The following is a 16717-nucleotide window of genomic DNA, read 5'->3' on the forward strand; positions in this document are numbered from 1 at the left end:
GCCACACAGCTTTTCTTGGTTTGTTTGTATTTTGTTGGTACTGTTTCCAAGTCGAAGGTCACCAGGCCAGAAGGACCAGTATCTCTTATCCAAGAAGGGGGACAAGTGATCGCTTGATGCAAAAGCTGAAAGGTCCTTTTCAAATATTATTAAAGAGAATTACAGACAGGTTAAAATGACCAACTTTCTTTACTGCTTCCGAATTACAACAAAGTATTTTTATGATTTGATTTATTATTGTCACATGTATTAACATACAGTAAAAAGTATTGTTTCTTGCGCGCTATACAGACAAAGCATACCGTTCATAGAGAAGGAAAGGAGAGGTTGCAGAACATAGTGTTACAGTCATAGCTAGGGTGTAGAGAAAGATCAACTTAATGCAAGGTAGGTCCATTCAAAAGTCTGACAGCAGCAGGGAAGAAGCTGTTCTTGAGTCGGTTGGTACGTGACCCCAGACATGTACCACGAAGGTGGAAGCGAGAATGTCCGGGGTGCGTGGGGTCCTTAATTATACTGGCTGCTTTGCCGAGGCAGCGGGAAGTGTAGACAGCGTCAATGGATGGGAGGCTGGTTTGTGTGATGGATTGGGCTACATTCATGACCTTTTGTAGTTCCTTGGTATAGTATCACTATTGTGACATCAGAAATGCAGCGGCCTGTTTCCGTACAGAAAACTCCCACAAACAGCGATGTGATAATGACCAGTTTAACCATTTGTGGTGATGTTGGTTGAGGGATAGTCCTTGTCTGGGTCATTGGGAAACTGGGCCACTCGGTATTGCATATCTAACCTGCTCAGGTGCCCTGCTCTTTTGTCTCCCTCGGTTCATACTCCCATTGCATTACTTCCAAAGCAGTAATTGCTGAAGTTGTACAAGACCACTAATATGATGCTCAGTTTGTAAAGCCCTCTGTAGGTGGTATAAGGAGGTCATGTGAAGCTCTCTTGGTGCCTTGTTCAAGATGGTGGCCAGTCATGAGTGGAGACGTGAGGTTCAGGGGATTGGAGGTGAATTGGGAAGGAGGAACCTTGAGTTGGTGAGTCAAAATGAGAGGTTACTAATTTTAGAAAGGCATTGGGGAGAGTGCGACTAAGTAACTGGCACAGGGACAATGGACTAAATGGCCTCCTCCTGTGATGTATCAAGCTCTGATTCTACAATCAGATGCCCTGTAGGTCTCCCCCCGTAGCCCTGCCTCGAATATGCTTCCACCTATTCCATTTTAAATAGGTACAATTCTCTGCCTCAGCCGCTCCCTGTGACAAAGTATTCCACGGCCCAATAAATAACTGGAAAAAGTAGAGCAATCCAAATTGGTTTGATTGTGTTTGTTGCAACAAAGAGAGTTGGCAGAGGTCCAATGTGCCGAATAGGCTGCCTTCTGTGGATGGCTTCCTCCCTGAGGAAGCCACCTGGGCTGTCGGATTTCTGCGTTGGCTCTGGGGAGTGAGGCTGTGGGGGCAGAGTGGGTTGTTGTGCCAGTGAAGGCCTCCATTCAACTGCAACATCAGTGTGTTAACACAGGGCTTAATACTGCAACAGGTGAATGCCCCATTCCCATTGTGATGGCTTAGAGTCATAGAGGTTTACAGCATGGAAACAGGCCCTTCGGCCCAACTTGTCCATGCCGCCCAATTTTTACCATTAAGCTATTCCCAATTGCCTGCACTTGGCCCATATCCCGCTATTCCCAGCTTACCCATGTAACTGTTTAATGTTTTTTAAAAGACAAAGTTGTACCCGCCTCTACTACTACCTCTGGCAACTGGATCCAGACATTCACCACCCTCTGTGAAAAAATTGCCCCTCTGGTCCTTTTGTATCACTCCCCTTAAACCTATGACCTCTAGTTTTAGACTCCCCTACCTTTGGGAAAAGATATTGACTAGATTCTACCTTATTTATGCCCCTCATTATTTTATAGACCTCTATAAGGTCACCCCTCAGCCTCCTACGCTCCAGAGAAAAAGTCCCAGTCTATCCAGCCTCTCCTTATAACTCAATCCATCAAGTCCCGGTAGCATCCGAGTAAATCTTTTCTGCCCTCTTTCTAGTTTAATAATATCCTTTCTATAATAGGGTGACCATTCTCTTTTGCTTCCTCGGGTGGAGCTGATGACCCTAAGCACTGAATTTCACTGCCATTAATTGTTGAGTGCAAAACTTCTTCCTCTTTTCTAGATTGTGCTGTCAGGCTGCACAGCATTCAGGCCAGCTCACAATTAAATGGAAGCAGGAGTAGGCCACCAGGCCCTTTTAAAGCCTTACTCACCAGTCAATACCGTCGTGGCTGATCTATGCTGGCCTCAACTTCTTTTCTGTGCCATTTCCCCCAGAGCCCCCTCTTCTGCGATCCATCAAATATTTATCCACCTCCACTTTAAATACTTCTAATGATCCAGCGCCCTTTGGGGCAGAGAATTCCAGAGATTCCCCACCTTCTGAGAGGAAATTTCTACGCATCTCAGTTTTAAACAATTGGCCTTTTATCTAGAGCCATGTCTCATTGTTCGAGACTCACCAGTGAAAACATCTCACCATCTGCCCTGTCAAGTCCCCTCAGGATCTTATATGTTTGTCAAGTCCCCTCATTCTCCTAAACGCCAATGAATATGGACCAAGACTATTTGGTCTCTCTTGATAGGACAACCCTCTCGTCCAAGGAATTAGCCTGGTGAATCTCCTTTGGACTGATTCAATGTTACCAAATCCTTTTTTTGGTAAGGTAAAACTGTACGCAGTATTCCAGGTGTGGCCTCACCAACACCCTGTACAATAGCAGCAAAAATCTCCATATTTTTAAACTCCAACCTCTTTGCAATAAAGGCCAAAATGGTGTTTGCCTCCTGAACTACTTGTTGGACGTACCTGCTAGCTTTTTGTGATTCATGCACTAGAACACCCAGATCCCTCTGTACTTCACTCATCTGCAGTCACTCTCCATTTAGATAAGAATCTGCCTTTTGATTCCCCCTACCAAAGTGCTCGACCTCACACTTCTCCACATTAAACTCCATTTGCCAGGTTTTCGCCCAGTCACCTAATCGATCTATATCCTGTTGCAGAATCACTGCAACCTGCCCTTCCACCTATCTTCCTATCATCGGCAAATTTGTAAAGCTTACATTGTATTCTTTTCTCCAGGTCATTAATGTATCTTTGTATCATCGAACAAATTTTTTCAAGCATGATTTACCTTTCATGACACCATGTTGACTGGGTTTGATTATATTCGGCTTTCTTAAATGATTAGCTATTTCCTCTTTGATTATTGACTCCAGCGTCTTGCCAATAATAGATGTTTAACTAGCCCATAGTTCCTTGCCTTCTGCCTTTCTCCTTTTTTTTGAACAAGCAAGTCACATTGGCTGTTTTTCCAATCTTCTGGAACCCTGCCAGAATCTAACGAGTCACGAAAAATTTCAACCAATGGGTCCACAATCTCTGCAGCAACTTCCATTAAAACCCTAGCGTGCAGTTCATCGGGTCCTGGTGACTTGTCTGCCTTTAGCCCCTTGAGTTTCTCGAATACTCTATCCCTTGTGATTGGGATTTTTGTAAGTTCTACCGTGTTACTTGAAATCAGCCTATGTGACACCCGAGGGATATTTGCAATGTCTTCCACGGTGAAGACTGATGCAAAAAGAAACTTAGAACACTTCGTTGTCCCCTGGTCTACCACTATCCTTTGTCACTTTGTATATCCTGCTTTTCAATGTAATGTTATCCTTGATTTCCTGTGTTAACTGTGGATTTTGTCTCTTTCTCATGGAATCCCTCTCTTTGATTGGGATCAACTCCTGCTGAGCATTTTGGACCAGCTGTTTGAGTATCTGCCACTGCTCATCGACTGACCTGTATCTTAGTTTGTTTACCCAGTTCACCTCAGACAACTCCTCCCTCATACCATTATAATTGCCCTTATTTAAGTTGAAGACACTGGTTATGGACCTATGGTGCTCACCCTCAAACTCTATCTGGAATTCTATCATATTGTGGTTACTACCTCCGAGGGGAACTTTAATCGCAAGATCTCTTATTAATCCTTCTTCGTTACACAAAACTAAATCTAAAATAGCCCCTTCCTGGGCAGCGTACTGCTCTAAAAGCAATTCCTGATGCACTCCACAAATTCTTCTCCGACGTAGCCCTGGCCGATTTGGTTTGTCCAATCAATATGCAGATTAAATCTACCATGGTAATCACAGTCCCCTTCGAACATGCCCTTGACATTTCCCCATTTATGCTCTGACTTCTTGAGGGGTCACGTTTTTGGGGGTCTGTAGACTGCTCCCGCCCTTGTCTTCCTACTCATCATTTCAACCCAAACCAATTGTACATCACTACCCACTGCCCTTGTATCACGACTCAGCGCTGCTCTGGAACCTTCCTTGATAATGCTGGGTCTGGATGGAGGGACACCTTCGGAACAAGGCCTAAATTTCTAGTCTAACGTTTCTCCAAGCCAGTATGTGAAATGTGCCACAGTGGGCAGAAAGGAGTGAACTCTCTCGGGGTTAGTGAACCGCACTTTTTTCTTGGACCACAGGAGGAGGAGGAGGCCATTCAGACCCTGAAACTTACATACTTCGACCACCCTTTGTCTTTAGAAGTATTTCCTAATTTACTTCCAGAAAGGTGGTCTTTGATTTTTCAGTGTCCCTTGGCGTTAGACCTGATTCCCAACCAGTGGAATTAGTTCCTCTCTATGTACACTATCTGTCCCCACTGATGTCTTGGTGGTGGAGGCAGGCACGTTTAAGACTTACCTGGATAGTCACATGAGCAGCCTGGGAATGGAGGGATACAAACGATTGGTCTAGTTGGACCAAGGAGCGGCACAGGCTTGGAGGGCCGAAGGGCCTGTTTCCTGTGCTGTACTGTTCTTTGTTCTTTGTTCTTTGAAAACCCTGACCAATCACCGCTTAACTGAATATATTCAAGAAAATACAATTGGTTTGTTCTCCTAACCTCCTCCCTCACATCTTGCTGTCCAACCAAGGGAACAGGCACTCGCTTTTTCCACTGCCACTTCCCTGGCCAGGTCAACGCAAGGGGGATAAGATGATGGGTTATGGAAGAACTAACAAACTTGCATTTATGTGACACCTTTCATCACCACCGTTGTAAAATCAAAAATGCAGCCGGCAAACTGCACGGCAAGCTCTCAAAATATTTCAGCAACACAGCCAGGCAATTTGATTTCTTTTAATTAATATTGGCTGGGATAAATTGGGAGGGGGGAGGTCACGGTGGCTGAGGGAGATGGCACGGTAGCACAGTGGTTACCACTGCTGCCTCACAGCTCCAGCGACCTGGGTTCGACTCCCGGCTTGGGTCACTGCCTGCAAAGAATTTGCGCATTCTCCCCGTGTCTACTTGGATTTTCTCCGGGTGCTCCGGTTTCCTCCCACAGTCCAAAGACGTACGGGTTAGGCTGATTGGCTATGCTCAATTGCCCATAGTGTCCTGGGATGTGTAGGTTAGAGGGATTAGCGGTGTAAACGTGTGGGTGTTGGGCCTGGGGTGGGATGATTGTTGGTGCAGACTCAATGGGCTGAATGGCCTCCTTCTGCACTGTTGGGTTTCTATGATTTCCATCCATGAAATGTTGGCCAGGGGAGGTCCCTGCTTAGCTCAGATCCAGTCATGCCCTGAGACCTTTGTTACTGGCATCAGAGAGCAGATTGGACTTTGGTTTAATGTCCCATCTGAAACGAGCACTTCTGACACAACAACAGTCCCTCAGTGCTGCACTGGAATGTCAGTCTGGATCAGTGATGGACAACCTACGGCCCGGGGGCCCCATGCGACCCATCTGGGTTCAGAGTGCGACCCACAAGACATTTTGTTGACCGTTGCCCATATGCAGGGTTGCCACATTCTGCTGGTTTCCATCCATGTAGACTTTTTCCTACTGGTGTGACTGAAGTGATTCGCACGTAAAGCAAGGGCGAGTGAAGTGAGGTGTGTGCTGATTGCTCACAACATTGACTGTGAGAGCCGTGCGCTCCCTCTGCGTCCAAAGTGCAAATATTTATTCTGTTACCATTTGAAGTTGATAGTTCTATTAATGTATAAATAATTAAGCATTTTCCATAACTCATTATGAAATATTTGGCCTGCATTTAATCTTATTCATGGGGTTATGGTGAGTGAACGTGCCCGATTTCAATCTTGCGGCCTACTGGGATGAAGGTGAGCTTCTCGTGCAGCCCACTCACTAGCCTAGGGTTGCCTGTCACTGGTCTGGATTCTCTGCCCGAGTCTCTGGAGTTGGTCTCGGGACCTTGTCTAACTTGAATGAGAGTCATTATCGTGTGGAAGGTGACAATTCAATCAATCAAGTCCATACTGGCTCTCCGCAGAGTGATCCAGTCTGTCTGGTTTTCCCCCCCTCGCTCCATCTCCGTCGTCTGACAAGTTTATTGCTCTGAAGTGCCCATCTAATTTCCTTTCGAAACCACTAATTGTGTCTACTTTCACCACCCTCGTAGGCAGCGACTTCCAGGCCATTGTCAGACACTGCAAAAACAAAAAGAAACAAGTTCCTCCTCGCATCTCAACTGCATCTCTTGCCCAAAGCCTTAAATCTGTGCCCCTGGACCTTTGCACCAGCAGCTAACTGGCATGGCTGTTCTTAATCGACCTCTGGGGTGGCACAGTGGTTAGCACTGCTGCCTCACAGCGCCAGGGACCCGGGTTCGATTCCCGGCTTGGGTCACTGTCTGTGCAGAGTTTGCATGTTCTCCCCATCTCTGCGTGGGTTTCCTCCGGGTGCTCCGGTTTCCTCCCACACTCCAAAGATGTGCGAGCTTGGTTGATTGGCCATGCTGAATTGCCAATTAGTGTCGGGGAATTAGCAGGATAAGTGTGTGGGGTTACGGGGATAGGGGCTGGGTGGGATTGTGGTCGGTGCAGACTCCTAGGGCTGCTGTAGGGATTCTGTCTAAACCTGTCAAGAGTCCTGGGCACCTCTATCAAAGATTTTTCCCAAGAGATTAACTCCAGCCTTTTCTCCCTAACCTTGTACCTCGGATCTCTCATCCCTGGAATGATTCTGGTAAATCTCCTCTCAAGGGCCCTGGCAACCTTCTTGAAGCATGGAAACCAGACCTGGCTGCAGTACTCCAGTTGTGGCCCAATCAGGAATTCATGACGAGTGTGCTACCACATTGGGCCAAAGCTGACGGCTGCTCCCATGGATGTGTCCACTCCCTCAGTAGACATTTCGGTCAGCCCCTGTCCAGTGTTGCCCCGGAAGCAGAATTTATTTCCTTATCTCGATTGCTTGTTCCTAATGACTGCAGTCTCTGTCACTCCTGGCTTGCCTCAAGCATTTTGCGCTGGTGATTTTAAACTTAATCAGTGCTGAGGAAACCGAACCGAGTGGGGTTCCTCTGACCTGTTGGGAATGGCGCTGAGGGGAAGGGCTGGGGAGGGGGGGGGGGGGGGCGGTGTGCTGGGGGGGGCGGGGGGGGGGGAGGAGGATTGGAATTTAGGTGGGATATTTGGCAGGATTTGTGATCCCTGACTAGGAACAATCAGTCCCTGATCCCATCACCTCCCCATCTGGAAAAGACTGTTAATAACCCGCAGTGTCTCTCCCACCATGGTGAAATAGCCAGTTGGCAATCTCCGTGTATGCTCGTGTGTTAAGAGTGGGTGAGGTATCAGGTCGCGCTGGCTGTCTGTGTAACCATGCCGTGGGGATAAGGTTACAAGCACACAAGGAGGTCACTTTAGCTAGTCTCGCTCTCGGGGGGCCCTGTTCCCCAGAGCCAAGAAGTTTGTTCTTTGCTCTTTGGGTGCTGATCCCTGTGCCCGGATTGAATCTGCCTCCGGCGTGCGCACGCGGGCATTACCAAGGCAACGCAAGGAAAGGAAATAACGTGGGCCTTCAGCAACAAACAGGAGGAAGCTGCAGAACCGGCTGCGTGAGAAGTGCTGGAGTCACTTGTTACCGTCGATGGGAGCTGGCCAGTGTTGGGTTTCTTTTTCCTCATGCTCCGTAACCTCCTCACGAACTCTGCCAGATTCTATTCTTCACCAGTGACTCAGCCACTTTGCTCTGTGTCACAAGTGTGCGTTTCACCAAGTGTTAAATTACATTCACTTCCCTTCCTTTTCCCACCCTCCATGCATGGCATCATTTAGGCGGTGGCGTAGTGGGATTGTACCTGGGCCAGTCACTCTGAGACCCAGGCTAATGCCCTGAGTACGGCGGATGGTGAAACCTGAAGTCAATAAAAATCTGAAATTAAAAGTCTGGTGCTGATCATGAAACAATTGTTGTTGTCATTAAAAAAAACCCCATCCGATTCACTCATGTCCCTCAGGGTAGTAAATCTGCTGTCCTTTTGTTTTTATTCATTTGTGGGACATGGGCGTCGCTGGCTAGGCCAGCATTTATTGCCCATCCCTAGTTGCCCCTTGAGAAGGTGGTGGTGGTGAGCTGCCTTCTTGAATCGCTGCAGTCCATCCCTAACTGGTCTGGCCTGATGTGGTTCCAGATCCACAGCAGTGTCATTGACTCTTCAATGCCCTGTGAAATGGTCTCGCAAGCCACTCAGTTCAAGGGCAATCAGGGGTGGACAATAAACGCTGGCCCAGCCAGCGACACCCACATCTCATGAATGAATAAACAAAAAAGCAGGGGAAAAGGTGAGGGAGAAGAGAATGGCAATCGGTGTAGAAGAAGACTCTTGATTGTGTCCGCACTAGCTCTCTAAGAGAAGCTCATGGTGCCACTTGTCCACCCTTTCATGTTAGGCCTGCAATTTCCTTCTCTATCGAATAATGATCCAATGCTCTTTAACAAGGCCACAGTAGAACCTCTGACGAGCACATGCTGAGGCAGTGCAATCCAGATCCAAACCACTTGCCGCGTTTCAGCTTTACCACGTGCTGCTGTTGATTCTTCTCAATCAGGCGAAGGTGTCCACTGATTCTCAACCCTTTGGCCACTGGGAGCAGTTTCGCTCCATCCTACTCTGCCTTGACCCCTCGCTATTTGGAACACCTGAAGGGTGACCTATAGATGTCCTCAAGGCGCTGAAAGAGTTTGATGTACGGTAGATATTCCCGCTTGCAGGCGAGACCGGAATTCCAGGCTGCAAATGGGTGAGAGTCATTGGTAAATCTAATAGGGAATTTGGGATAAGGTTCTTTACCCACAGCCTGGGGTCTGTTGCGGAGGGGAAAAAATAACTGTGCAAACGGGAATTGACTCCATTCACCCAGGCTCCCACTGGAGGAATGGCCTGGCCCATTTGAGGGGCACATTGGCGAGCTTCGAGCATCCATAGACCTCAACCCCAAAAGTCAGCAATCGCCAGGGCAGAGAGAATCATACAATGCAGAAGAGGCCCTTCAGCCCATCGAGTCTGCACCGACACACAGGAAATATCTGACCTACCATCTAATCCCATTTACCAGCACTTGGCCCATATCCTTAGAGTCATAGAGTTGTAGAGGTATACAGCATGGAAACAGGCTCTTCAGCCCAACTTGTCCATGCCACCCTTTTCTTTTTAAACCCCTAAGCTAATTCCAATTGCCCGCATTTGGCCCATATCCCTCTATACCCATGTAAATGTCTAAATGCTTTTTAAAAGACAAAATTGTACCCGCCTCTCCTACTACCTCTGGCAGCTAGTTCCAGACCCTTATCACCATCTGTTAAAAAATTGTTCCTCTGGACACTTTTGTATCTCTCCCCTCTCACCTTAAACCTATGCCCTCTAGTTTTAGACTCCCCCACATTTGGGAAAAGATGTTGACTATCTCGCTGATCTGTGCCCCTCATTACTTTATAGACCTCTATAAGATCACCCCTCCGCCTACTACGCTCCAGAGAAAAAAGTCCCAGTCTATCCAGCCTCTCCTTATAACTCAAACCATCAAGTCCGGGTAGCATCCTAGTTATTTCTTTTCTGCACTCTTTCTAGTTTAATATCCTTTCTATAATAGGGTGACCAGAAGTGTACACAGTATTCCAAGTGTGGCCTTACCAATGTCTTGTTCAACGTTCTGACCGATGAAACCAAGCATGCTGAATGCCTCCTTCACCACTCTGTCCACCTGTGACTCCACTTTCAAGGAGCTATGAACATGTACCCCTAGATCTCTTTGTTCTGTAACTCTCCCCAACGCCCTACCATTAACTGAGTAAGTCCTGCCCTGGTTCAGTCTACCAAAATGCATCACCTCGCATTTATCTAAATTAAATTCCATCTGCGTCAGCCCACTGGCCCAATTGATCAAGATCCTGTTGCAATCGGAGATATCCTTCTTCACTATCCACTATGCCACCAATCTTGGTATCATCTGCAAACTTGCTAACCATGCCTCCTATATTCTCATCCAAATCATTGATATAAATGACAAATAACAATGGATCCCTGAGGCACACCGCTGGTCACAGGCCTTCAGTTTGAAAAACAACCCTCTACAACCACCCTCTGGCCTTGAATGTTATGATGTGCCAAGTGCTCATCCAGGTACTTTTTAAAGGATGTGCGGCGAGGCAAGCCGCCTCTACCACCCTCCCAGGCAGTGCATTCCAGACCGTCACCACCCTCTGAGTAAATAAGTTTTTCTCATATTCCACGCCCCCCAAACCTCCTGCCCCTCATTATGACCCTATGTCCCCTCGTGACTGACCCTTCAACTCAGGGGAACAGCTCCTCCTTATCCACTCTGTCCGTGCCCCTCATAATCTTGAACACCTCGATCAGGTCGCCCCTCAGTCTTCTCAGCTCCAATGAAAACAACCCAAGCCTACCCAACCTCTCTTCATAACTTAAATGTTCTATCCCAGGCAGCATCCTGGCGAATCTCCTCCGCACCCCCTCCAGTGCAATCACATCCTTCCATTAATGTGGCAATCAGAACTCTGCACACTACTCCAGCTGTGGCCTCACCAAAGTTCAATGCAACTCCAACATGACTTCCCTGCTCTTGTAATCTATAACCTCGATTGATAAAGGCCCTTTTTCACCACCCGACCAACAAGCTCTTCCGCATTCAGAGAGGGAATGACTGACTTTATTTAAACCAAGTTTCCACCGAGGACCATGTTGCTGTACACACTCCCCTTCGAGAATGCAATATCAGCACTGGTTGGTTACATCTCGGTGAGTGATTGTAACTTTTCTTGTGACCTCTGAATTCTTCCCATCTCCTTCCTCGCTTTAATAGTTTCTTCTTTCCTGTTTTTCCTTTGTAGGAATGGACACATCCGTACGATACATTCAACATGCACTCGTTGGAGAACTCCCTGATCGACATCCTACAGAATGAGCAAGAACCACTCAAAGGTGAGTCTCATGACCATCCTGACTTTGTATTCCTCCCTACGCCATTCCCCCCCCCCCCCACCCCAGTGATTGTGTGGACAGGAACTTCCACAGGATGGTGGTGGGGGTGTCCACAGAGGTGAGGAGACATTTCTTCACCCAAAGAGTGGTGAGCCTGTGGAATTCATTACCACAGGAAGTAGTTGATGCCAAAACATTGAATGTATTCAAGAGGCGGCTGGAGATAGCACTTGGGGCGAATGGGATCAAAGGTTGATGGTTAATTGAGTTCAGCCCCGATCGTAGTTGTGTGGCGGAGCAGGCTCGAAGGGCCAAATGGCCTCCTCCTGCTCCTATCTTCCATGTTTCCCGGTTGCTGGCCGCTGTGTGGTCTGCTGGATCTGTGCCCATACGTGTTTTGTGATACCTCTGAACCCATTTCACTGCAAGGTGATGCATGGCACTTGCAGGAAAGCTGAAGTATCAGTTGCGTCTGCGTAGGGAGACGGAGCTTGCATTTACATAGCACCCTGCAATGTACTCCGGAGAGTTACAACATTTACCGTTGAAGTGAGAAGCATGGCAATTTGTGCATGGCAAGATCGCACCAGCAGCAAGTTAACCAATTGTGTTTATGACCTTTTAACCTCATTTGACCTTGTGAAGCGTGGCCAGGGAGTGGCAGAGAAAGGCACGGCGAATCAGCGATGTGACGTACACATTTTCACATGCACAGCTGGGGCAGGACTGAAGCAAAGATGGCAGTCCTTGAGGCAAGGGTCAGCAATGATTTGACCATGGGCCTTGGGTTGGAGTTTGAACCCGAGACTTTCTCTGACTTGAGAGAGGAGGGTGGTGCAAGTGAACCATAGCTGATTTCCACCCCCCCCCCCCCCCCCCGCCATCCCCAACCACAATGCAGAAACCAGGTTTGAACGCAAACCGGTTCATGTCACCCCCACATGGACCAAGACCTTTCAAGAGAAGGCCGTCAGGTTTTCAGAAAAAAGGGACAAGCTGTCAAAGTTTATCATCTTGCACTCATCAGGACTTTGGCTCTCAAAAAATTACCAACAGAAAAGGGGTACAATAATTGATTGGCTGCCCCACTCTCTCTCATGCAGTTCTCCCCCCCCCCCCCCCCACCCCCTCCCCGTTCCTGTTGTGAATTTCTTGTGAGCCGCCCTGACGAGTGCAAGGCGGAAAGCTTTGACAGCATGTCTCTTTTTTAATTTTGTTTCAGCAACACTCCTGTACGGCCGTCAGGATTGTTGCAAAATCTTCCCGCTTTACCGGATTCAGGGATACGGTGGTAGTGGGATTAGGATTGAATTAATCTGGCGAAGAAGTGGTGGTGACACGGTCATCAAATGGCGTCTTGTTTGTGAGGTGAAGCCTGCTCGTTTGGAAGCAGTGAACTGTAGCAACATCAGCAAACCCGCTTGAGCAATCTGGAGAGCGAATGCCGGTGGATGTGGAGAACACTGCAGCAGTGTTAGATACCAGACTGTGTTTACAAAGTTGTCAGGGGAGGCTGCTGCAGTGCCCGACGTCTTCATGTTTTGAGGCTCCTGGGTCGAAGGCTTCACTATTCTGCCTGAGGCAGCACGGAGCCCCCTCCGAAGGGCTGCGGGTGAAGTGATGCTGGCCCAGTTAGGTCGCAAATAGGACAGAGGAGGGCCGTGGGCAGCGTTCCAAGTTCCTGACGGTTGCTCTCGACCTGCCAGCAGCAACTGTTTGGTAGTGCACAGCACACACAAACAAGGGAGGGATCAGTCTTTTGCTTCCCTCTGCAGTATGTGAGACTGTTGTTTCAGTGTGTGCATCCCTTTTGTGGCTCGGCGACCTGATTGGACGCGATTCTAAACAAGTGGCCTGGCATTGTGAAGCCTCAGCGTAAACACCATTGTCTTGAGCTCACGGCAGTCTGGCTCAGTTGGCTTCTGGGTGAAGCAGCACACGTTTACCCTATTTGTCTCTTTGCTGCAGCGGGAATGCTTCAGCTATGAGAGCAAGTGTAGGCCACATGGTCCTTCCAGACTGCTCCAAAGAACAAAGAAAATTACAGCACAGGAACACAGGCCCTTCAGCCCTCCAAGCCTGCACCCCGACCATGCTGTCTGTCTGAACTAAAACCCCCTACTCTCCCAGGAACCATGTCCCTCTACTCCCATCCTATTCATGTACATTCCTATCCTATTCATGGGGCATAGCCTCAAAATACGGGGGAGTCAATTTAGAACAGAGTTGAGGAGGAACTTCTTCTCCCAGAGGGTAGTGAATCTTTGGAATTCTCTGCCCAATGAAGCAGTAGAGGCTACCTCGTTAATTGTGTTTAAGTCACAGATTTTTAACCATTAAGGGAATTAAGGGTTATGGGGAGTGGGCGGGTAAGTGGAACTGAACCCACTATCAGATCAGCCATGATCTTATTGAATGGCGGAGCAGGCTCGAGGGGCTAGATGGCCTACTCTTGCTCCTATTTCTTATGTTCTTATTTGTCCAGACGCCCCTTAAAACTCACTATCGTATCTGCTTCCACTGGGGAGAGATACAAAAGTGTCCAGAGGGGCAATTTGTTCACACACAGGGTGGTGAGTGTCCAGAACAAGCTGCCAGAGGTAGTAGTAGAAGCGGGTACAATTTTTTTCTTTTAAAAAGCATTTAGATAGTTACATGGGTATCGAGGGGTATGGGCCAAATACGGGCAATTGGGACTAGCTTAGGGGTTTAAAAAAAAAGGGCAGCATGGACAAGTTGGGCTAAAGGGCCTGTTTCCATGCTGTAAACCTTTATGACTCTATGACACTACCTCCCCCGGCAGCAAGTTCCAGGCACCCACCACCCTCTGTGTAAAAAAAAAACTTGCCTCAGACATCTCCTTTAAACCTTACCCCTCACACCTTAAACCTATGCCCCCTAGTAATTGGCTCTTCCACCCTGGGAAAAAGCTTCTGACTCTCCACTCTGTCCATGCCCCTCATAATCTTGTAGACTTTTATCAGGTCGCCCCTCAACCTTCGTCGTTCCAGTGAGAACAAACCAAGTTTCTCCAACCTCTCTTCGTAGCTAACGCCCTCCATACCAGGCAACATCCTGGTCAATCTTTTCTGTACCCTCTCCAAAGCCTCCACATCCTTCTGGTAGTGTGGTGACCAGAATTGAACACTATATTCCAAGTGCGGCCTAACTAAGATTCTATAAAGCTGCAACATGACTGGCCAATTTTCAATGCCCCGGCCGATGAAGGCAAGCATGCCGTATGCCTTCTTGACTACCTTCTCCACCTGCATTGCCACTTTCAGTGACCTGCGTACCTGTATGCCCAGATCCCTCTGCCATTTACTGTACATTTCCAATATTCAGTAAGAACAGTGGTGGGCAACCTGGGGCCCTGGAGTCAGATGCTGCCCATCGGGGCCCTGAGTGCGGCCCACATGACCTTTTGTTGACTGCCGCCCGTGCACACAGCGACCAAGTTCTGCTGATGTCTGTCTGCCTAGCTGTTTTCCTATGGCAATGAGTTCAGTGATACGCACGTAAAGCAAGGGTAGGTGCATGCTGCTGGCACGCAACATTGACGGTGAGAGCTGGACCCTCCCTCTGTGTCAGTCAAGTGTAAATATTTCTTCTGTTTTTGCTACTTGCAGTCGATGACAGTTCTATTAATGTATGAACGATTGAAGCGTTTTGGAGAACTTGTTCTGAAATATTGGGTGTGTATTCAGTGTATTCAATCCTATTCGAGGTTCGTAGTTAGTAAACATGTCCGATTTCTTGTGCCCCACTGAGATGAAGGGGCCACTCAGGTGGCCCACTCACTAGCCGAGGTTGCCCATCACCGAGTAAGATTACAGCTGATCTCCTAACTCAACTATACCTCCTTGTCTCATTCCTATATTGAATCATAGAAACCCGACAGTGCAGAAGGAGGCCATTCAGCCCATCGAGCCTGCACTGACAACAATCCCAACCAGGTCTTATCCCCGTAATGCCACATATTTACCCTACTAGTCTCCCCAGGGGGCAATTTAGCACGGCCAATCCACCTAACCCGCACATCTTTGGAGTGTGGGAGGAAACCGGAGCACCCGGAGGAAACCCACGCAGACACGGGGAGAACATGCAAACTCCACACAGACAGTGACCCGAGGCCAGGATTGAACCTGGGTCCCTGGCACTGAGAGGCAGCAGTGCTAACCCCTGTGCCAGACCTTTTATTTTGAGGCAGTGACCTCGAGTTGTAGACCTTCCAGTCAGCACCATAATGCATTATATATGATACACTGTAAATAATGTAACATCATAACCCCCCCACACTCCAGTGAATGGCACTTGGGTAGTTGGTCAACCTCTCCAGGGACCTGCTTTTCTTCTAATTTCCTGATCTCTTGGAGGAGGCACTGGTATTCCCAAAGCCCTGCAGTAGCCTCGGGGGGGAACCTGTCCCACCAGGATAATTGTGGTGGTCTCATCAGAGAATCGTACAGGACTCGGAGGAGGCCCTCCAGCCCCATCGTGCCTTTCCTTTCGCAAAGCTGTCCAATTTAATCCCACATCAGGGCATAGGTTTAAGGTGAGAGGGGAGAGATACAAAAGGGTCCAGAGGAGCAATTTTTTCACACAGGGTGGTGAGTATCTGGAACCAGAGGTAGTAGTAGAGGCGGGTACAACTTTGTATTTTTAAAAAGCAATTAGATAGTTACATGGGTATGAAGGGTATAGAGGGATATGGGCCAAATGCGGGCAATTGGGACTAGCTTAGGGGTTTTTAAAAAAAAAGGGGTGGCATGGACAAGTTGGGTCGAAGAGCCTGTTTCCATGTCGTAAGCCTCTATGACTCTATCTTGGCTTCTACCACCAACCGCCCCCTCCCCCCAACACTGATTCCCAAATTAGTCCTCTTTCCAAGTGTGTGGACACTTTGAGAGTTGCTGGTGAATCTGATGTACCCACACTTTCATCTCACGCATTTGAGATCGTGCAGTTGTGGAGGTGGGGCGGGTGGAATTCTCCAATTACTGACCTTGAAATTCTAATCTAAGTTTCCCCCCACGTGCTCTCTATCAAAGCCACTTGTTTTTGGTACCTCCATGAGGTCTCCCCTTGAAACCCCTTGAAAGGAAAACAATCCAAGTTCTTCCACGCTCTCCGGATAACTTGCGTCGCTCATCTCCAGATGTCTATCATCCTGGTTAACCTCCTGGGCATCCCATCCCGCCAGCAACAACTTGCATTTCTAGTAGCGCGATGAAAACCTCTCCAGGGGCTTCACGGGCGTGTTATCAAGCAAGATTTAACCCTTGAGCCAAGTGAGGAGGCAGCAGGAATTGTGGCAAAATGCCTGGGTTTCGAGGAGGAGAATGCGGAAGATCTTGGGGAAGGAATTCCCACGCTTGGGGCCTCCACGGC

General features: G+C 48.2%; 1 protein-coding gene across 1 annotated transcript in view; it reads left to right on the plus strand.

Annotated features, from left to right (window-relative positions):
- The window catches only part of LOC144510157 (cytoplasmic polyadenylation element-binding protein 2-like), a 45823-nt gene that overhangs the window by 11330 nt on the left and 17776 nt on the right, over nt 1–16717 (plus strand). Inside the window, exon 2 of the mRNA XM_078239547.1 lies at nt 11236–11326. Coding sequence (XP_078095673.1) covers nt 11236–11326 — 91 coding nt within the window. The remainder of the gene's footprint in view (nt 1–11235; nt 11327–16717) is intronic.

Source organism: Mustelus asterias, chromosome 22, assembly GCF_964213995.1.
Source record: "Mustelus asterias chromosome 22, sMusAst1.hap1.1, whole genome shotgun sequence".
NCBI lineage: Eukaryota > Metazoa > Chordata > Chondrichthyes > Carcharhiniformes > Triakidae > Mustelus > Mustelus asterias.